The sequence below is a fragment of the Diadema antillarum genome, unplaced genomic scaffold, assembly GCF_040938485.1.
Source record: "Diadema antillarum isolate AM-2024a unplaced genomic scaffold, OU_Dant_1.0 scf00000057, whole genome shotgun sequence".
Lineage (NCBI taxonomy): Eukaryota > Metazoa > Echinodermata > Echinoidea > Diadematoida > Diadematidae > Diadema > Diadema antillarum.
The window spans coordinates 415,607-439,202 of NW_027270946.1; the positions used below are offsets into that span (position 1 = coordinate 415,607).

A 23,596-nucleotide genomic window follows, 5' to 3' on the forward strand; every position below is an offset into this window, starting at 1 on the left:
CCAATTTTTCAAAAATTTGCATGCAAAAGATTGGCTGTCTTGAAGTGCTCACCATGCAGTAATTACCGATTTTCAGTGACACAAACTAGACCGGTTCTGTAATTTATGTTCAGAATATTATTTTTATGCAAACTTTGTTCACAAAAGTTGCCATTGACAACCACATAGCTTGTCGAAAGCTTGCCCTACCTGTAGCAACAACGAAGCTAATTCCTGCTCATGGAATTTATGCTAGAGTCACACACGGCCGGGTCACAAAACGGATTTGATCCGGGTGAAAATGAGCCGGATTAGTCCCGGAATGGAGGGCAATTTATGCTACAGTCACACACTGCCGGATTTCGAACCAGGACCACAAGGAATTAAAACCGTATCGTCCCGGTTTGAGCCTTAGAGACCCGTATCGAACCGTATAAAAATCCGCTTTAAAATTCTTAACTGAATCCTTTTCGACCCCTATCGACCCGTGTCAACCCGCTTCGACCCGTACCGACCCGGATGTAATCATCCGTTGCAGGAGGGCAATGCGGTATACGGCAAGGGTCAATTATCATGGTTTTACGCTGCGGGTTGCAGCGGGTCAATGCGAGTCAATGCGGTTCGAACCGGGTCAATTCGGATATCAATACGGAATTGAAATCCGTGAGAAAATTTTGAACATGACCAAAAAATTTTCACCGCTCTATCGTAGCCCCCGGAATCCATCAGGAATTGACACGGGTTACGATGCGGGTCATTGCGGGTCTCTACGGCTCGAATCGGGTCGACACGGTTTTAATTCCTTATGAACCCGTGTACGAAATCCTGCCGTGTGTGACTTTAGCATTAATGGGAGGGAGCAGGTGCATGAAATGCTACGTTAGGCTCTAGGAAAAGAAGCATCCGTTACAAATTACAGAAACTGTCTCGTGGTCATGTTTTGACTTTTAATGAACTTGTTTACTGTTCCCCAACATTGGCGTATAAAAAGGCGGTTGAGTCTGAAAGAGGCACCCCAGCCAAGGAAGACCGAAATGAGAGCAACGGTTCTTTTGTCAGTGACGATGCACGATTATGCGATCATCATGTTCAAACATCTGAATGTACTTATTTTTAAGATGTATAGTATTTTAATCAAAGTGGCGGCGATGATGAAGGAATCAAAGAAAGATTTCTGTTGATTGTAGTCCACATGGGGATCGTGTAGTATAAGGCCTATATCCATGAAGAAAGTAGGACCTAATCAACTCGGTGTAGACCAATTCGGTTGGATACTGTTTTTATGATAATTGATCTAACCGGGGGCTTCAAGTATGCCTAGCAAGAGATAGTTTATGCATCAATTGACCTAGCAATTAACGCACCTGGCTCATTGCACAACCCATTGAAAGTGCTTGAATTTGTTCTTCTTTGGAAGCCCCCAATTGATTATGGCCGCCATAAGTTACAGTGCTCTGAAATCGGATCCATGATTAAAATGTCTTTGTTTTGATGAAATTGCTGACATGAAACCGGGAACACATCACCTTTTCCTGCAACTTTAGTTTAATTCAATTTTCATTTGCTCTTGTGATACGTAACATTGTCAACTTCACGTATTTTTTTGTTACTACATTGTATTGATGTTGTATTATTTTGTGTATGAAAATGTTGTTGGAAATGAAATAAAATGAAATGATATGATTGAAATGAAAACAAACATATAGGCCCTATGGTTTCAGGCCAAGGCGTCATTTTAAATTTCTGTGTTCCTGTAAGCTATTTGCAGAATGGTATGCCATGCATGTTATATTTGTATGAAAATCACTGCAAGATATCTATCATACAGTCGAATATTATTTTATGCCAAGCATCACTTAACTTTGAAATACTGGGAGAGGAGATTATGGTTATTAGGCCTATGTACATATGGCATATTCTCCTACTGAAATATAATTACATGAAATATGAAAAGAAATGTATCAGCCCGAGTTAATATATAGGCCCTACATAATTGAGTGAATACAGCAATAATTATGAGTAAAACACAGCAGTGAGTAAATTGGAGGAAAGTCAGGCAAATTTTTTTTTAAAGTTATGAATAATTCTTAAAGTTTCGGTTTGTAAATTCACTGCTGGACAACGAATAGAGGGCCTAAAGAAAATACAGCTGATCTTTTATGTACATTTGAGAAATAGTAATTTTAGAGTAATATATTGTGTTTGGTAAATTGTAATTTTTGTTGCCATAATTTATTTTGTATTATGGTATAATTTGTTTGTTTGTTTGTAAAGCGCATTGAACTTCTTTTCAAGTCTGAAATGCGCTATATAAGAATCTGTTATTATCATTATTATTATTCAAAGAGAATTCCACACACAAAAAATGAACTATGTAGGCCTATACATTCCCATCTTGTCACTGACATTATGTTACAAGTATATTCACCTGCTTTATGAAAAAAGTAAAAGTCAAGTGCTCTTTCATGATGCTATACAGAAAAGTGCATGAATATGTTGAATCCCTTTCACTTTAAACTTGACGTCCAGCTAGCGTAGATGGCAGCAAACCACGCCTTCTTGATGATGGTTTCAGTATCAATCTCCAACACCGCATCCCAGCAGCGAGAAGAAGGGTGGGAAAGCGATCTCATCATTCCAAACCTGCCCTACTCGGCGGCGCGGCTACTCCAACTTGCTGGCTCGTGAGTGTGCCCTGTGTGCTTTGCTTGCTGAAGTCGAGTCATGTGATAGCTCAACGCAACGTGGATCGAACGGATTCATCGTACATTGGTGTACACGTCCATGTCCCGACGGCCGCTCGCCCGTGCGCGTTCGGGGAAGTTACTGGGACTTTTTCCGTCTGCTTCCAAGAAGCCGTTGGTTTCCTGTTGTAGGCTGTTGGCCGATACGGCTAGCATTTCTAGTGTGTTGAGCTGCATTTATCATACATGTTTTCCTGTATGGATGGAAAAATAGCACCACTGACAGGTAAGGAGTAGTCATGGACGTAGACGTTTGTAAAGCTGGCTGTCCGATTATTATTGTGAAATTTAATAGTAAACGTAAGGTGTGGGATACGATTCGCGTAGTCCCACCCCTTAACAGTTTTGTTGGTAGTGGCTAAAGCACATATTATAGACGTTCAAATTATTCATTGACAAATTGTACACACGAAGGTCGAAGCATCAGTACACTTATATTAGTGGTATATCATTCGATCATATCCAGTACCGTAGTTGAGCATTGCACTAAGTCATCATTGATTCGAGTCCTATGCAGATTTAGTGAGACAAAAGTGATCAGTGCAGTGCCAAATGCAGGGTTCTAACGTTACAATTGTCTACAATCAATTAATCAGATCTAGACTGCAGTGACAAAGACAATTTTCAGAACAAGCCGTGGTCATAGTGTCAGGTGCTGTATAAATGCTATTTCATATCCAAGTGGATACTCAAGCTCAACTGAACCAACAGTCCAAACTGCGTCAAAGCTACAACAAAATATCATTATTCATGTGTCAAGTCATTCATGTAAATTTGAATCACATTGAATCGGGACATTGTCATTTCATTTTGGAAAGAGCTGATTAACCTTCAAAGTTTGTTGTAATCACTCAGTATTATAACACACATAGTCATGGTTTACTTATTGCAGAGTTAACATAACATTATCAAGTTCATAGTTCCTGTATTCTTTCAATTTACCATGACCCTGTGCAGACTGTTATGGTACTCGGTGACGCCGCAGATCATTGGTCAGTTGGAGCTGAATCAACCATTTCCATAATCTGATGTTACTAAAATTCACGGGAAAGATCTGATACCTGTGGAAAATATTTAGTGAATATTGACATAGTTTGTTTCTCAATACCTGATCTATGTGCTCTGCATTGGTGCCTGGCTTTTTTGGGGGGGTGGGGGGGGGGGTAGATGGAGAATTGTTGTTACCATAATCTTAATATGCTATAGCATATATGCTAATCTATGTGTGTTTGAGTTATGCTTACCCTTGTAAACATGTATTTTGCCAGTCCTGGTGCTTTATAGACTCTTGGTACTGCCAGGTGTCGTTACATTGTTTGTCTGCTACCACATGACGATGTTGAGCCATTGAGAGTTCAGATCATTAAATGGCTTTGTTTGTCCTCTTTGTTTCCTAATTTTTCCTAGAATTGTTGCCCCATTTGGACCTGTCTGTGCTGTCAAGTGTACCTAGCATTTTCGATTACCAGCTGATGTACGTGACTCCTTTACGACCTCTATAACCCAGTAGCCCCCCGTGACCCGGATTACCATACCTTCCACAGATTTTTATGTGTCGGCTCTAGTCAGTGATCAATTGCGACTAATCCGTTGGTCACTATGGGGATTTGTGAAGAGCTGAGGAGGATTTTCCTTTGGCTGCTTCATCCCTGGATCATTCGTTTTCGCAACAGACAGCCACCAATCAGACGGGAGAATTGCCAGTATACCAAATGGTGTGGAGACAGAGAAGGAGGTGCAACATGTTCCCCCTTTTTTCCCCCCTCCACCCATACTCTTCATTACTAATGCTACATTACATTAGATATATCTTTCATGATTTTCCACCATCTACGCCTATTTGTGACCTTTCACCACAAATCCAACAAAATGACGCCAGACATCGGTTTTTAGTGAAGGGCAGATTCTGAAAGGGCAAACTTTAAGCTTTAAAATGATGTATAACTCAATCCAAATGTACTCTCATAACCTATGTAAACATCATAAAGAAAGCACACTCTCTGGAAAAGTGTGCATTGATAAAAAAGACTCTGAAGTATAAGGTCTATCCAAGCACTTAATCCTACCAAGCCATGCTCTGTGCAATAAATGGAAAAAAAAAGAAAAAAAAAAGCAGGATGTAAAACTTCATAGCAACAACAATGAAGGGATATAAGATGAAGCTGAAATTGAAAATGCTCTGTCAAAACATTCTATCCGCAACTAACATTTGCCTTTAAAAGCAGTAGGATCAGGCTTTGAAAAGTTATTAGAGTTGAAAGTAAAAAGCGTGTAGAGGGTTTGTAAGAACTGGAAAGGGGCCTCTAAGATATACCTGATCACATTATTCTATAAACAAAATTTCTAGAAAAACTGCTTGAAAACACAATTTCCCATTCATTTCATAATTTCAAATTTTAGAATAATGTAGAAGAAGAATTGCCCTTTCAGAAAATATGAAAATCTCAACATTGAGGAGGTCAACCTGTTTTACTTACCAGGTACTTTGAGTCCTCAAGCAAAATTAGGGCATGCAACTTTAATTTAGTTTTGATGTCACTCTTTCAAAAGACCAGTCCTTGGAGAGTCCAGTAGATTTTCAATTACATCATTCCGACAATTTTTTTTTTTAAACTAACCATCAGTATTACTTCCAAAAATTACTTTGTTTTCACTAACTGTAAAAGGTATTTTTGTATGAGTTAATTTTTGCAATAATGAGCAAAAAAATGAGAGTTCTTTTCATTTTTGTGCTAGTTTCATTTCTATGTTCACAGTATCTGTGAGGTGGTTGACCATTCGATTAGTATGTATTTAAATGGAATGATAAAAGAGAAAGGTGTGTGTCTGTGTATGTGTGTTTTGATAAGAAGTCTGGTCATGGCTGATAATGAGAAGACCACATTTAGTTTCATCAACGGTCAATGGTCAGTTTTAATTCTTGCAGTAGCATTTTTAATATCCAAACACAAAGCAGTGATGGTAACAATGTGGGCAACCTACCGAAGAACCAAAGGATTTGAGAAAATTGGCATAGAAGGCTAGATGCTAGGTTAACAAGTATACTGGGAGAGTCAACATTTGAATATGGGGTCAATTCAATACCCTGCACAGCAACATGCTTTCTTAACAGGAAAACCCAAGAGTTTAAAACTTCATAAAACTCTCTGACAGTGTGAAATTCAGGAAGAATGTAGCTTAGATGTAATGCTTTTGAGCAGATGCCATACCTTTATTGTTTAGTCAAATCAAATCATTTCACATTTTCCCATTAATATCTACAGAACACTCATAGTTGGATTAAGTACAAATCAGTAGCATTTTACATCACGCTTTTAAGGCTTTGCCAAATAAGAAAATAATTCTGAAGATAAGAGAGATGCTCAGACTACTGTAAATTCACTACAGAGGTAAAGAGTGTGTGCGCAGAAATGACCACTAACTTCCTACTAGCAACAAAATACCAATTGCCCCTTTTTTTCTCCCCCCCCCCCAAAAAAAAGAAGATCTTTGCATTCTCTGATAAGCTGAAATGTAATATCCATTTTGATGAATGGTGAAAAATTTTATGGATCAAGGAGCAATACACATGACAGGACATTCATAATATTTGTCATTTAATTCTTATTAGGAGTTTCAATGTGACTATTTCTTTTTTTACATAACATGGATATAGTGTTTTTCAAAGGAAAATTAGCTGCAAATATTGTCTATCTCGTATTGAACTGGCGTGAGAGATTTCTGATCTTCATGGTATTTGTCATGGTAGTGCTGTGCCCATTTGTTTTCCATGTTCAAATCTTTGTAGAACGTATCGCACACAGTGTACTGACAAAGGTGATTGATTAATTCCATATTTCTTCTCAGTGCTACCCCACATTTCTGTGTTCTGTGCTTGCATACCATAATATTCATTCACATTCAGCAAACCCATATCCCCAGTTTATATTCACAACCTTACAGGTAAGTATTAAATAGTAGATTACAAGTAATAAGTTCTTTAAAGGCAGTGATGCCAAAATGAAATGCGCTATGTAAAACAGTTCTCTTTTGTAGAACATGCAGTGTACATACGTATGATAGTCAACCTGAAGTTGAGATATCATCTGTAATAGTTCTGTTGTCTGCCATGAGAGCTATGAAAAAGTTTTTGCATCATATAATTAATGCATAATTAAATGATATATCACCTCTCATAGTCACACATCAACCATGCAATATGTTCTCTAGATGCATTGGACAGTACGTTTCAGGCACATTTACTGAAGCTGGTACAGTGCCTGGTGTTAATAACATAGTGTAAATGTATTCTTTGAAATTCAAGCTGTTCCTCTTCCACATTATTTGTAAACGTAGCAGCTGGAGATGTCATATCTGCGTGACTGTCGTTTCACTCTCCTTACTATATGTGGCAAATCCATTTAGAAAAGAAAACCAATTACACCACCCCATACTGTGCGCATTGTGAGCAGTGTTAGATTAAAAGTGTTTTTTCCTGTAAGAGCTACTACACCAAGTAATGCTTTTTCCTGTCGCATCTATCGTACGTGAATGTACAGACCATACTGATTCGATTAGGAACAGACATTGTTTTCCTATTGTCAAGGAAATAATATCTTGATTATATGTAACTACAAAATTAGAATTCATGTCTTGCTGGTTGTCAGTATCAATGACATTACGTATTACATTGTTATTATCCAAATCACAGAAATACCAAATATACACACTTTCATATATTTATCCTTAAACAATTGGGATATTCACCAAAAGGAGAAGATATTGCTGCTCATACCAAACATCAATGTTAATTATTTTCTTTGTAGAGATGATACATTAGAAAATAAAGAGAGAAACATGCAAAGAATTCAGATGAGCAATGAAAAAATATGAAAAACTCAACATTGAGGAGGTCAACCTGTTTTACTTATTTTGAGTCCTCTAGCAAAATCAGGATACTCATAGTTGGACAATGCATTCCTTAAAATGTATTAGTATGCAGAATTTAAAAGATAAGCAAGTTTCACGCAAATACATTCAGATCTTATCAGAGATGCAAGTTGACTGCATCAGCAGTCATTGCACTGAACAGTTCACTGACCTGACAACACAATCAAACTCAGTTTTTTGTTGTTGTACAGGCAGACAAAGGAAAATGCTTAGAGTGATAGTAGAATTGATTATTCGAGTGTAGTAATTTTGGATTTAGGACCTAATTCCAACATGAAAAGATAATTGCTTAACTTCATGCAGAAGGAATTATCTATCTACCTCGTCAGAATAGATTTTGAAACCTGTACTGCATCTTAAATTAGCCAGTAAGGGCAATATCCTCACATTGAGATACACCATGTAGTTTTAAAAAAAGTTTTGCCCCCACTCCAATATCAGAAGTAGCATCGTTTGCATCATCAGAACTGCAAATGATGTGTACTAGTATGTTGTGGATTGCCCACACTTTTAATGAGGAGATTCTTGTGAAAGGTAGGAGAGCAAATATAACTCATTCCTAGACCACGTATCAAGGGGAAAAAAAACACCCCCAAAACACACACGCACAATAACACAAAATATTGACTAGACACACCAAAGAAAGGGGGGGGGGGGGGGGGGGGAGAGAGAGAGATGGTGAGGGACATTCGAAAGGAAATTTTCAGAAGTGGGTCAAGCGACGTGTGACAGATATTGGCGTGGAACAAATCACAAGCCATCATCTTCTGCGTGCATCCCTGGAAAGAGGAGCTTGGCAAAATCATGATTGCTCTTATTTTGGCAGGACATGGTACTGAGAGGAAGATGAATAGATAGAAGGAGAGATAGATTGATCGGGAGAGAAGGAGAGATGACTAGAAGGAAAGAGGAGAGAAAAAAGGGAGATATAGGTACAATGTATCTTGAGAGATATACAGATTGTTTCTTGGGTGGACAAGTGGAGAAAAAAAGAGGAGAGTTCAGGTACCTGGATCACTTTCTGAACCTCTATGACATTTGCTTGTGTACGTCATAGGACCGATCATCATCCCCTCCCCATCACCACCTCCAAGAGGTATCGTCAAATACTTCTCACCTGTCGGGACACCTCCAAAGAACTTATTACAGCAGACCATTTTTTAAAAAAGACTTGGGCATGCATCTTGTTTTCGCATGAACCTGGCGAAGTCTCTCTCTCTCTCTCTCTCTCCCCCCTTCCCCCCCTCTCTCTCTCTCTCTCTCTCTCGAAATAGCTTAAGCTGTGTGGGTGTACAGGGTACACCACTTAGACTTCCAGAGCTGTCAATCCTTGTCAAGAAATAAGAAAAAAAATGATGTCGCTTCTGATCATGATTTTAATCAGTTTGATATTAAGTTCAGAAGGCGTTCTGTTGGAGGACTGACCATCTTTTTACCATCTGGACCGGTCCTTAATACCCGATGAGTAAAAAGAACCTTTGGCGGTGGTTCCAATGGGTGATATTAGCAGTCATGTCATTACTTGCAGGTACTCATCCACAGTGTAACACATGTGGATTAATTTGTTTTAGGTCAGGCATGCCAGGTTGTGCACCAAAACCACAGCCCAAATACAAAGTGGATTGCGTGAAAGCACCAACATTAGTAGAACACATCAATGAAAGTTTGAGGAAAATTGGACAATCAATTAAAAAGATATGAATGTTTAAAGTTTCTGTGGTGTGATCACTGGCTTAGAAGACTAGCTACACTTCATGATGTCATCATGGACACCAATATAAAAAAAAAATCCATGGAGATTTCCACAAAATTTAGCAACTTGCCACTGACAGTGCCATGACATTCGCTCCTGCCACAATTGCTCCCATGAAATATCTGCATGCTAAGCCAAACATGAATTCTGCTTACAAACATTATGCTAACCCTAATTTTAATCCTTAAAGGACAAGTTCACCTTCATAGACAGAGATGTGGGTTGAGTGAATGCGGCAATATTAGTAAAACACATCAGTGAAAGTTTGAGGAAAATCAGACAATCCGTTCTAGAGTTATAAACTTTTGAAGTTTCTACTCACTGAAGGCTGGATGAGAAGACTACTATAGCTTGTGATGTCACATGAGTACAACGATATAAAGAAAATATAAAGAAAATTCAACATATTTTCACTTTCCTCGCTTAATAAAAGGTCTTTTGACTTCCCTCTTTCAGAAGGCAAGGGGAATAATATTACCCTTAACATATGTCCGTGACAAGTTGAGGAAATGTACACTTTTTTAAAAAAGTAAAATTTTGTGAAATTCTCTTTTTATTTTCTTTATGTCGTTGTACGCATATGACATTATACACTGTAGTAGTCTTCTCATCCAGCAGTAACTGGGCAGATACTTTAAAAATTCATAACTTATGAACGGATTTTCTGATTTTCCCCAAACTTTTACTGATGTGTTCTACTGATATTGCTGTGCCATTCACTCTATTCACATGTATATGAAGGTGAACTTGTCCTTTAAGTCATTCTTTGGAGAAATAAGATCGAAGCAAGTGATGCAGAAGCAAATGTCGTGTCACTGTTGCTGACATATGTTAAGGGTAATATCATTCTTCCTGCTTTCTGAAAGAAAGTAAGTCAAGTGCTGGCTTATATTGCTGTCTTTAGTTGTTTTTTTTCTGTGTGTGTCTTTAAAGGGATCATACAGTTTTGGTTGAGACCTAATTTCGCAGGTTTCTAACATTTTTTTGTGAGATAATGAGAAACCTCTATGAAATATGAAAGGGCATGTAATTCTATGATGAATTCAACGTTTGTTTGACAGAAATTGGTTTTGAAATGGCTAAGATATCCAAAAAAGAGCGATTCTGATAAAGTGTGGGACCCACACTTTATTACGATTGCTTTGTTTTACTTTGTTTTTGGATGTTTCAGTCATACCAAGCCCGATTTTCATCAAATAAACTTTGAATTCCTCTTAAAATGGTATGCTCTGTACTATATCATAAGTGTTTTCTTGGTATCTCGCAAAAAGTTAAAAGCCCAATTCTCATCTCCACCAATACTGTACTATCCCTTTAAAGTCAAGTTTTACTTTTGAGGTATAATAAAAGCTTAATGTGTATAGTGTTGACATTGAGGCTCAACTTTTTTTTAGGGGTTAAAATTTTAGGTATATGAGTGGGATATATTTAGGATGTATTATTGAGGTGGGATAGCAAAATAATTTCCTAATTGGGAGCTGGTAGATTTGGGACATATATTTGGGATATCAAATTTGGGAGATATATTTGAGATATGCATTTGGGATATTTTGGATGAATCATAGTTGTATTTTGTGTAGGTGTTACTATGTAAGCAATTCAAATCCATACCTCTCAAAGTGTTTTACAATTAAAGCCCACATTTTGAGATAATTTGCATGATCAATCTGAATCATGTTAACTTTATTTTCAAACAATTTAGAAAGTGTTTTTGGTAATGGGTTGTAATAAATGACAGCCTCAAGCAATAACACGGCACTTGTGTATCATTCTCACAGTGGTACCATGTATTTATGATATAGGCCTACCGGTAGTATCGAATAGACAGTAAATAGATTACATTGTGTGAAAATCATAATCCTGAATCATCCATTGCTTGGTATGAATACACAAACAAACAAACAAACAGACAAACAAACAATAAACAAACAAACAAGCTTGGCAGTGAGCCTATATGCAATGACAGAATCTGCCAGTAGCACTTGGAACTTGGGTGTACATGCATTCACAAATTTGTGTGCTTTGAACAGCTAAGCGCGGCAAAGTGGAAGAGCAGAAATTCATTGATTATGTCTAGAAATCAAGGGCAATGGGGCACTTGATTAACGTTCAATCAGGAGGAAATTATTTTGCTAATTGGGAGCTGGTAGAGGTTAATGAGGGGGCATAAGTGGTGGTGATGGTGGGGGGGGGGGGGATGGGATAGACCAAAATGGAGATGGGTAGATCAGGGTATCTCTGAGCTTTTGTTCAGACATGAGCTAGATGAAAAGAGGGCATGCACAATGTGCATGTATTTGTCTGGGTGGTGCTTGTGCGTGCATGTGTTATGAAAGCATGTAAAGAAGAATGTTTGTGGAGCATTGTGTTTGAGAAGAGGGCGTGGCCTAGGTTGTATACATAATTCCAGCAAACTTGTATACCATTAAATGAAGTATGCACTTCATTATTTCTTTAATATTTTTGTCCTGTCCATAACATCCCTGTCTGAATCAAGTACTTGGCCGTGGTACCAACTATACTTAACTCTTGACTTGTTTCGTTTTGTTTTGTTTTTGTTATCACATATGCAATGACTTGAATAAGATTGCTTCCTTTTTGTAGAACCATCAGCCCTAATTTGCAATATGTTGATATTTGCAATCTGGAACATCACCTGTATGCTAGATGACATGGATTTTTTTTTCCTACCTTGAGGTGACCTAACCAATATAAAACTTCCCAAGGATATCTATACCAAGGAATAATGCTTTTCCTGGATAACCACTTAGTGTACATGTATGTGTAAACTGGTTTGTGCCACAAACTGGACACGTTTTGTAATATCAAGTGTCATCTTCAAAGGACAAAGCTTGAGGTTTTCAGTTGAGCTTGGCTTTGCCATTAAGTTTGGCTGTATTGAATGAAATAGGGCTCAAGGAAAGAACTATTTGGGCAATGTTTTGCTCTCGTCATGGAGAAAGAAAGTGAGTAGGAGTTCTTTTTGTGTGTTCAAATCGCAGAGCCTCATGTGGGAGGCCTTACAACAGGGGCCATGCATGAGAATTTTCCTACGCACACGATGTCTCGATTCTAAATTCTGCTCCTTGTAATGGGAAGCAACCAAATCACGGGATGCAATCATTTTTTTTTTCTTTTTTGGAGAGTATCATGAAAGGTCAGTGGGATGGGATGGGGGGGGGGGGGGGGGGGAGATAGGGAACCTCAAGAGATTGATTGACCCAAGCCATGCGTACATGAGTGATGTATATTGACCAGAACGCCGGTCGAATGCTCTTCTCCAACCTATCTATTTCCCCCCTCGGTTTTGGGCGAACAGCATTGCAAAACCATATCTCTTTTAGATGTGGAAGCAGAGCATGAGCAAATGACTTCTAACGTGGACATTTGAGCTTGAGTGATTTTGCAAGTGGCTGTCAAAAAGTGGGCATTGAAGTGTCATACGATGTCCTGTAAAGTTATGCAATTAACCAGAAATGATGCATTTTATTCTTGGTGATATTATCTTGTTTCTTGCTGCGTTACTGCTTGCTTATGCTGGGTTCTTGAGAGCGAGTCCTTCTCTATATTTCGTCAGGGTGCAGCATGCCAAGTGAATAGTTAAGTAGATCCACTTAAAAATGAGTGGAAGAAGTCAAACTACATAAAACTGTCTCTACAGTGGCAGATCCAGAGGGGGGCACACCGGGCGTGCGCCCCCTCCTTTTTGTCATTAAAACAAAAGAAATAAAAAGAAAAAAATGAGATGAAACCCGGAAATAGCACCAGATATATTGTTTGCGCCCCCCCCCCCCTTGCGGAATTCCTGGATCCGCCCCTGCTCTATCTACTGTCTCAATTTCTTCATTTTCTCTGACTGTTTCACTGCAAGAGAAGAGAAGAGATAAGACAAGGCACTGGCAAGAAAATCAGTTAAACAATTTTTTACCCCTTTTGGTTACAGGAACCATTTTCTAGCTCAAAACAAAAAAGTATTTTCAAAACTGCATGGATTACATAGTTTTTGATCTTTGAAATAGAAAAGTTGGCATCGGACAGAGATGGCATAGTTCATGCCTGTACTGCTCCCCGTTTCAGCAGGCAATTTGACGAGTGCTGTTCTCGCTCTAAGGTGTTAATTGGGTTAATGCCCTTCTTGCTCTCAGGTGGCAATGTCATCTTATGGGTAGCGCAGAGACCATGCATGATGCATGCATGTATGCATCAACGCTGACAGTACGGCAGACGCAGTAGCCCGTCAAGTCTTTGGGTAGTTTTACTGCACAAATTGTCATCCTGCCCATGTTAAATTGGCAACCCTTGATTTTACTAATTATCCTATTTTTGGAGATGAATTTTATATTGTTAATTCATTAAATCTGTACAAGATCAGGCAAATCAGTATTTGAGACAGAGACATTGACTTTCATCTTCTAAAATGTGTTGCCAATTAAGAATTGGCTATAAAGTTAGCAGTTAACAGGCTTTTGAAAACTCTGCAACTGAAATTGTAACTAGAAAAGCACTCGAAAAGCGCAGACCTCCACCAAGCAGCTTGTTTCCATGCATACACACATGTTGAAAATTGCCCAATTTTCTATTGATAAAGAAGCTGTTGGCTTCTAGCTGTGCCATGCCTTGAGCAGAGCATGCGCTTTAGTGCGCGTATGCAAACCTCAAATACATCTAGCTTGAACTCCCAAGTTTATTCACCTTATTTGCCAAAACATAAAAAAAAAAAATCCTTCAAAAATTCATAAAAATTCCTGAATCACTACCAAAATTTAATATCTGTGCCTTGTGTCTTTATGACTGTTTCCTGCAATTTCATCCAAATCTATTCATGATTTTTTTTTTTGCGTTATTTTGACAACAGACAAACATACTGACACAGACAAAAGCATATAACCTCTTTGGTGGAGGTAATAAACTAAAATTATAGTTAACATAATCTTAGATGTGAACAATAAATGCCTTAAATGAAAGATAAACTTTACTGTTCCTTCTGTGAACATTAATTTAAAAGTGAATTAGAAAAGCACAGAGTGCAGATCTCCACCAAGCAGCTCATTTCTACCCAAATACACATATATGCTGAAATTGGTCCTATTTCCCAATGATAAAGAATCCTTTCTAGTTTCTCTACCCTAGCTTCCAGCTGCGCTTCTAGGGCAAGCTCACTGCAAGTATGGACACTTCAAATATGTGCACCTTGCATCCCCTTGTTTGTTGGCCCTATTTGCCAGTGACAAAAAAATCCTTCCAAAAAAAAAAAAAAATCCTGGATTCAGATAATGATCTGGATCACAACCAAATCTTGACTATCTGTTCATTGTGTCATTATCAACTTTTCCTGTAAATTCCTTTCCGAATCCATTCTCAACTTTTCAGGTTATTTTGCAAACAGACAAACATACCAATGCCGGCAAAAAACATAGCATCCTTGGTAGAGGTAATAATAAAAGTTATAACAAAAAGATAGAGAAGGAAACCACTGAAATATGATTTCCGAGTCTTGATGGGTTAAGCAATACTGCCGATGCATTTGATATTTGTGGAGGAAGACAGCTATATGGTTTGACAACACAGAGATTGATTTGTCTGTGGCATTTTGATCCACCATCAACCATATCCAGACCTTGTTACTCTTTTGCTCTGCTGGCTAATTGGGTTATGATGGCGAATATTAGGAAGTATTGATCTCCTGTATGCAGAGAATGCTTGTCCTTCAGTTAGACTATGCCCGTTATCAACTCTCATTGTATATGGTCAAAAGAGTTGCATTCAAATTCAAATTCATGTAGAGATACACACACACACACAAACACACACACACACACACACACCATACAACTTAAAGACACCAATTTAGTGCAGTGTTGAAGCTCATTTTGACTAAAATCTCCTCTTTGCTTGAAAGTTTTATTAGTAAATGGTCAAACTCTTACTATTGGTTGTCCATTAAAAAAAGACTACAAGGTAACCTCCAAGTTTCGATCCTGGAACAACTTTCGTGTATGTCTGCTGACAATGTCCGATATATTGAGATACATCAAATTACATTTGTCCTGCATAAAGGTGAGACTTCAAAAGTGAAGCACTTTCTAGTTGCTAGCTTTTGAATTTAGTTTCATTCCACTAATCAGAGGTGTGCATATCGTATATTTGATTTCCACGTACCGGTAGAATGAATACAGCAATGCTGCTGTAGAAAACTGTGTCATAGTCTGGTGTCATGTGAATATCTCTCATTAGATTAAATGTAACATGTCCTTGTCATGTAAAATACCATGCAGAGCTTCCTAGTACTAAGTCAGTATCCAGATGGTATAGATTTTATCGTATAACATATAAACCAAATGTATTTTGTCTGTGAATATGACTTGATCCACAAGCTCACCCTACCCCCCCCCCCCCCAAAAAAAAAGGAAACACATCACATACATCAATCACAAATGTGATGACAATTTTCAAAATGTACTAGGTAATTAATTCATTGAAATAAGCATTTGGTAAATGTCAAATGAATTTCATTGTGTAAGAGACAAGACACCAAATAGGTTAGTTATCACATTCTTCATCAACAACCAGGATGCGATATTGATGTTAAACTTTTAAATATGTATAAAAACAATGCATATATGTTTACCATGCATCTGTCTAGTTTTTTTTTAATCTGCAAAAGTTGACAGCCCTGACAATGAATGTATGAAGCAGCCATCTTTGATATTCTTTTATCATCCAGAACAATGGCTGCTTCAGAAAATATCTAGAACAACAGCACTCGGATGTTGTTTGCCGACAACCTGTTCCTCCAATTCAAAATATTTGAACCACCTCTCATCAGCTTCCTCTAACTCAGATGCATACTTCCTACCCCTCAGGAGGTCGGGGAGGGGGGGGGGGGGAGGGGATGGGGACAGAAATGCATGTGTCAAAAGAAATTCTGGTGACAGTCGAGCGCCAACATCCCAGAAGGAAATCTGCCAAAGGCAATTTACCCTGTTCCATAAATAACGCGACGAGCATTTCACAAGGGTGAAATTTCAGGCGCTCCATAATGCATAACGGGCCCAAAATGCATATACTGTGCGTGTACGTGTGATGTTGCTGTGCAGCGCCGGGAAATGACATTGTACGCAAATTGGAAAAAAAAAAAGGAAAGGAAAAAGGGGGATGCAAATTTGAAACACAGTTGAACGATGAAGAACATGAGTGGGCGAAGATAAAGCGAAAGTGCTTATGAAGAAGAGTCTACTGGCTGTCTGGAAAAGTAATACGCTTTTCGTAGAAGAGACATTATTGGGGCAAATGAGCTCCCTGGTGTAACATTCGAACCACCCCCTGTAGCAAAGAGTTAATATAGAGTATGACGAATATACAATGTATGAAATCACAGTGGATGTTCTGTGGAAGTGATGAATTGGTGAGCTTTAAAGGTAGGGGATACCTTTTACAGACCTCCCAAAATGCAGCAAAACATTAAATATGAACCTCAGGGGACTTGCTCAGGCCACTGCTTAGAAATTTGGAAGTCAACCGTTATCTAAAATTTGAATAATGCACAAAACTCAACTACTCAGTAGTTCTGTGTGTCAGCCACACTTAAGCCTTTTTGTTGCATTCTTCTGTATTTGTGATCTATAAACACAAATCTAAAAGTACTAGAGTTGATGTAATAACATATAGAGTGTGTGGTAAGAATGTATATAGAAATGTTTGTAAGTGTTGACGAACTTTCTTCACAAAATATACATGATGGACACACATGCAGTACATGGGTCTGCAAAGGTAGCCTAGTAATGTACTGGAATTTACGGTGAGCCCCGAAAACAATTCAATTCAAAATCTAACCGTCAAAAAAATGTACTAAATGTTACCTTCCACTTTCAATACTTTATGGGAGTTTCTAAAATGATATTCTCTTCAACATACCACTGTATTTATACAACTCTTCATTTAAGGCGTGCAAATGGGATTCCCTACCTTTAACCAAAAATGCATCTCAACCATCTTTTTTTTTTTTCATTGTGATCCTCCATACTCCAGATTTATGCTTTCACATTTTTTGACTTGTAAACTTGTAATAACTATTGACGTGTGATTTTCATTGTGATTAGGCCCGTTGTAGCAGTATGTTGTTTTAAGTGCAGCAATAAATATTTCCCTTTTGAGAAGAAAATTATACATTACAGGGATTTCAGCTCGCTATATGTCTAGATTATTTGAAGAAATTTACAAGAATCAAGAATGGCAAACCTGGAAACAAAGTACTAGCGAAAGACAAGCGTGCTTTCCTTTCTGAATCTCGTTGAGGTATTTCCTCATCTGGCGGCTTTTCTAAAACTGTACTCTAGTGATTCTAGCAGACTATTGTGCAAATTGTTTTTGAAATTTGTTGATATTTCACACTCAAATTATGATTGGGAACTGTTGTAGTCCTGTTTTGGTTAGTAGAGTCTCTGTTTTGGTCAGCACAGTTCGTATTGACTAAAATCATTGTAGACGAAGTAAGTTGGTGCCAGATCAGGCAAGCCCCTGACGTACATGATGACATTTTGTTGTTGTTGTTTGAGTTCCAAGGGAGAACATATGTGGAGGAAGTATGCAAATTATGTGAGACATTCTTGTGGAATGGTGATGCTAATATAAAACTTGTTTAGCTCCTGCATTATTATACTCCACCATCACACATCCGTCAATCACATGCTGGGCAGTCCTTTGTCGCCTGGTAGTAAATTTGCCAGTGCCTGAACAAATTTGAATTTAATATTGGTGTCTACATAAGTTTTTTTTTCATGGACTGTCTTTCGCAAACTCCTGCATGTAATTAGGTGGAAAAAAAAAACCCTCACACACAAAAAAAGATTGGCAAATGTGGGAGCACTGAATGTCTCATTGAAAGACTTCTATGTGCTTTGTTCCTCCCTCTGCGTGGAACATTCCAGGGGTATCACTATTTTAGGGTCCCTGGTTCATGTGTAATGTCTTTTGCCGAGCGTCCTGTCAGTCTTTCGCTACGACCCTTCGCGTGCGCCGAGTGTTGACCTCTCCCCTGATCATGTCCATCTCAGCAAATTTGGCGAGTGCCACTTTCTGGAGCCCCTCCTGTATGACTAGCTGGATTAAATTCCTTGTGGCAAATATTTGGTCAGATTCCTATGTATGCAAAAAAATCCTGACGTGTCATGCCATTAATGCACTATCCGTGACCACTGATTCGTTTGAAATGTGATTGAAGGGGGGATATCATGCCGCGGGCTTGTTTATTCATGGTGTTGACTTTGATTACTTTTATGACACAAGTATGTGAAGGTGTCAAGTAACAAATTCATATTTGATTTGGTTTTGACAAAAACATTTGCACAAAAAACTTGAACTCAAGCAGGAGAGAGAGACAGAGAGAGAGAGAGAGAGAGAGAGAGGGAGAGAGAGGGAGGGAGAGGGGGGAGACCATTTGCCCACAGATTCCACCTAAAGCCCCATTTTAACAGAGCCTTTCAAATCACAACAACCTCCAGACAATCGTTTTTCACCCTGCCTGAGATGCTCTAAAATGTTGCTTGGACGTTGTGGCAGTAACTTTTGCCAAATTGTAACCTAGCCAGCTTGGGTAATATACCCTGACATTACCCTGACATTACTGTGATAACGTCCGGACAATCCTTCTGTTAAGACGCTCTTGCAGCATTAACACTCCGCTGAAACACTCAACACGCTTGTGCTATAGTCCAGACAGAATGATGCACCACGCGCCGATCACTTGCATGGATTGTAACCACACCCCCTTTGCACATGAATCGGTCGGCTGTTATGGAAACCTACCCAGAGAAGGTTTTTGGTGTGTGTCTGCTAAAGACAGTACCCGTCGCTCTCTGCTGCAGTTCTATTGCCCGGGGCAAGGAATTTTGTTCTCTGGACATTGTCCAGATGTTGTCAGAGGAAAGTCTGTTAAAACATGGTATCAGATTAATCCTTAAAGTGTCCACTGAGTTTTCAGCTTTTGCCAGGGTGCTGATCCTCCAGTGCCAAATTTCTTCAAAAAGTTTATGATTAATAACAGTAGTTGACGTGGCAAAATACTTTGTATCAGGTACTGATAAACAAGTAAAACTGGGAATCTAGGGGATTACATGAAAGTGGAATTAGTCATCTTAATGCAGACAGTCCCAGTGACTCAGATCAACTGGCATGGATGATTAGTGTAAGTCAATTGCATAGAAACAGAAATGTGGTGCTGGAAGGGTTAAAAGTGACTTTAATATCTACTATGCACATTTTGTCACTCTGTACTCGAGTACAAAGAGTCTTGTTGTTGTGTCACATATTCCTTTCCCCAAAAAGTTCCTGAAAGGATCTTTAAAAAAAAGAAGGGTGCAGAAGAGGTCTCTGTTAGATGATTTCCAGGAAATTCCTTCACAAGCCAGAGTTAGGGCGTTGAATTATTTTAGTGTTGATGTGCAGTGGACTTTTTCACCAGTGCAGACATTTTGAATTTTTTTTTTTCTTTTTATGTGTGAACATGCCCTCATACAGTACATGTTCCACTTGTGAATTGTTAACCCGTTTAGGACAAGTCCTGACTATACTCGGGCAAGTGTCTATGGGAAATGCATGTTGTCGCAAAATCTGCCCGTCCTTAATGGGTTAATAGAACTGCCTGACATGATGGAGTTCACAGATAAGGTTTATAGGCTTAGTGGTACAAGGATAGTAAAACCATCAAGTCAAGCTGACAGCCGTTGAGAACGGGCAGATTTTGCTACAACATGCATTTCCCATAGACACTAGCTTGCTCGAGTAAACTCCGGACTCGTCCTCAACGGGCTAATACCAAAAATGTATCTAAAAGCATTCAGTGGAGAACACTATCACAGATGCTGTACTTTGATTTGACTGCAAGGTGCTACTTAGGGGACCCAATATCTCTTTCCTTCATTGACTCCTTTGCAATTCAGCTACTATAAACTCATTTGTCATGAGACAGAATGCTCTTATCAACATTTCAAAGCTGCTACAGTAACACAGCTTTCCAAACATTGTTCCACCTATGGGACGTGCTGCCTCCAGAGAGACTGTGGAAGTGCTCTTGTCTTTATACACAATAGTCTAACCTAGTTTAGAAAGAGTGCTCACGTAGTGCCACTTGATGGATGGTTGACAAAGTTTGACCACGGAGGTACATGTATGTCGTGGCTCCGTGGTTTGTCTGATTAACCCCACCCACGTGCCAGGTAGGCATAGCTTAACATAGTTTTCTCTTCAGAGATATGACAACATTGAAATCCCCCCTGTTTTTTGTTTTATAAAAGAAGTTTCAAGATCCAGCTTGCATGAAATAGATTTGCCCTTTGCACTGCTGGTTCTTTCCAACCCTGCACACCTTCAACTCAACCCCCCTGCAAAAAAACAACAACAAAAAAAACAAACAAACAAACAAACAAAAAAAAAAAAAAACAAAACAAGCAAAACAAAACAAAACAAAACAAAACAAAACAAAACAAACAACCAAAATAAAACAAACAAACAAAACAAGCAAAAAACAAGAACTATAATATATTCAGGTACTGTGTATACCTAATATTTCTAGACGTTTATATTTTCATGAATTTTGCGAGTCAACTGCCATTCGCAAATTTAAAAACATGCAAAAATATTATCTTTGATCCTCACATGAATGTGCATGTGCACACATACATATCTCTGCTTAGTTTTGCACTCCATGGTTGCAAATTTAACCACCCGCAAAATTGTCGCAAAGTCCCAATTGGCAAAAAATTAGACTCGCTAAATGTATGGCATATATGGTTGTCTGACAAGTATGTAATATTCTGCAACACTAATTAGGTGATACGCTATCAGCGTATCACCTATTGTGATTGCCAAAATTTCTCTTTTTTTTTATTCTTCTTTCTTTCTGCCACATTTTGTGTCGTCAATATCTCAACAATGACATTACGGAATAACATGACATTTTCAGTCAACATGTCTCATGACAAAATCTAGCCACAATAAGGTTTTCATGACAGTAACATATCTATGACGTCATCTAGGCGCCATTTTGTGATTTTCGGACCTTGTCACATGATCGATCATAACTTCATAACTGGATATCATTTCTGTGTCATTTTCGGTGGACATAAAGTTCAGGTCACGCTCTATCTTACTTTTTAACGCTAGTTACCCAGGTCTTCATTACGCGCGCGTTTGCGCGCGTCAAAATTTTAAAAGGCTCAAAACGACTTCCCAATGGGAAATCTCGAAGTTTCAGACAATTTTAAGCGTTTCAAACATTTTCTCGCGTGCGTGTCCGTCCGCGCAATTTCGCGCGCAGAGGGCGTAAGCAACATGAAAATGCATTTTTTTTGACTGATTTGGATTCCTGATACTTTGAGTAACAATATCCATTGATTTCCGATCGATGTTGACCTATAACAAAGAAATGCACTAGCGTCAAAGTTGAAATTCCGCGCGCGCGTCTTTCTGCAAATATAGTGAAAAAACATGTCTTTGTTTATTTCGGCATAGCTCTTTAAATCGTCCATTGACCCTATATTTCTATTGCATATTACAAAAGCATATGAATTGGAAATAACGTTTCAAGTACCAATATTGCCAGGAAAACTCATGACGTCATCATATCATCATCTGAAATCAAAAAAGTGGAATTAATTTTTTTGAGGTACTGTTTCTGTCATTCATTTACTCGTATCTCTGTTGTTTAAGCTCAATATTATCCCAAATTCAGATATGTTGTACTTTGAACATTTGCCTTTTAAGTCCATATCATGCTTTTGATATTTGATGACGTCATCATACCTTAAATTGTGATTAAAGGTAAAGACGCAAAATCGGACAAGTTTACGTGTATTGTCTATGGGAGGTGAGTTTTTTTTTAAACCATGCATTGACTTAACAACGTTTAAGCACCTTTATCTCAGCTGATTTTGTTTCATTTCCTCTGAAACTTAAGTATGTTGTAGCTGTGACAATAAGCTGCAGTAATCATGCATTTTATTCTTTGAAATCTCCTCATGAGGTTGACAATTTTGCAATTTAAAACTGAAAATGAGAATGGAATGTGGACGAAACGATTCCTGATTCATCTTTCACGTACATAAATCTACGTTCCTCTAATTTTCTCGTCGAGACGTATGGCCGAGTGGTTAGAGGCGTCGTCTCAGAAACGTGAGGTTGCACACGTACGGGTTCGAACCTCACAAGAGCACGAAAGAAAATAATTATTTTTTTAATTTGTTTTTTCTTCAATGGAGTACTACACCTTCGTCCATGTAGAAATCACGTTCGCATGTACACACAACTATACGCACACACTCACATAGTATCCCTTTGTTTTGCGTTGGAGACTGCATTACTTCGACTGCTGCAAAATTTTGCAGGCTGGGCTTTTCAAACTGATTTAAAATATTGTAATCAAATGAAATTTGTTCATATCAATTCAGTAACACAATGTAGTCGTGGTTACTTTGTGCTGATTTATACATGGAACAAGCTATACATTGTAAAAAAGGTATTTGAATTGTTCCTTTAAGTCAGTCTTCTGTATTGATGATTATTTGTCAATTAGTGGTTTTTGTGGAGTTTCAGATAGTGATAAAAAGTATAGATGATAAGTACAGCGATAATTCCTACAGTTAGTTCAAAGTTGTGTTACAGAGGTTTGATACATACATTTAGCATTGTGTGTGTGTGTACGTGTGTATACAGGTTGGCCATATGACACATTCTAGACAATTAATCTTAATTAATTAGCAAATGTGATCAGCTATGGAACTGAATATGGTACTAATGTATGATGTTAATGATTCTAATTAAACTGTGACGAGTTTAAAGGGATAGCTTAAGTGTGTGTAAAAATAAAGCAATTATAAGGAAATTTTAGGGGAATTTGATAACCATGCCTATAATAATTTCATACAGGTACTAATAGCTGCCTCATGTTCATGTGATCGATCGTCATTTCAATAGCAAACTGACAACGTACGATGAATACATTATACATTGAACAACCTTCAAGTCCATATCGTTATTTTCTAATTTGATGACGTCATCATGCTAGAAGGTATGGTTAAAGGCGAGATATCGAAATCAGCGAAGATTGTACGTTATGTCTATGAAAGGGGATTTTTGTTTTTTATCCATGCATTGACTCGATAACGCTCGAGCACCTTTACCTCACTTGATTTTGATT

At 38.3% G+C, this 23,596-nt stretch overlaps 1 protein-coding gene across 1 annotated transcript in view; it reads left to right on the top strand.

Annotated features, from left to right (window-relative positions):
* Nucleotides 1-2,636: 2,636 nt before the first annotated feature.
* The window catches only part of LOC139715847 (sialidase-3-like), a 96,091-nt gene continuing 75,131 nt past the window's right edge, over nt 2,637-23,596 (top strand). Inside the window, exons 1-2 of the mRNA XM_071627382.1 lie at nt 2,637-2,949; nt 4,131-4,458. Coding sequence (XP_071483483.1) covers nt 4,323-4,458 — 136 coding nt within the window. The 5' untranslated portion in view covers nt 2,637-2,949; nt 4,131-4,322. The remainder of the gene's footprint in view (nt 2,950-4,130; nt 4,459-23,596) is intronic.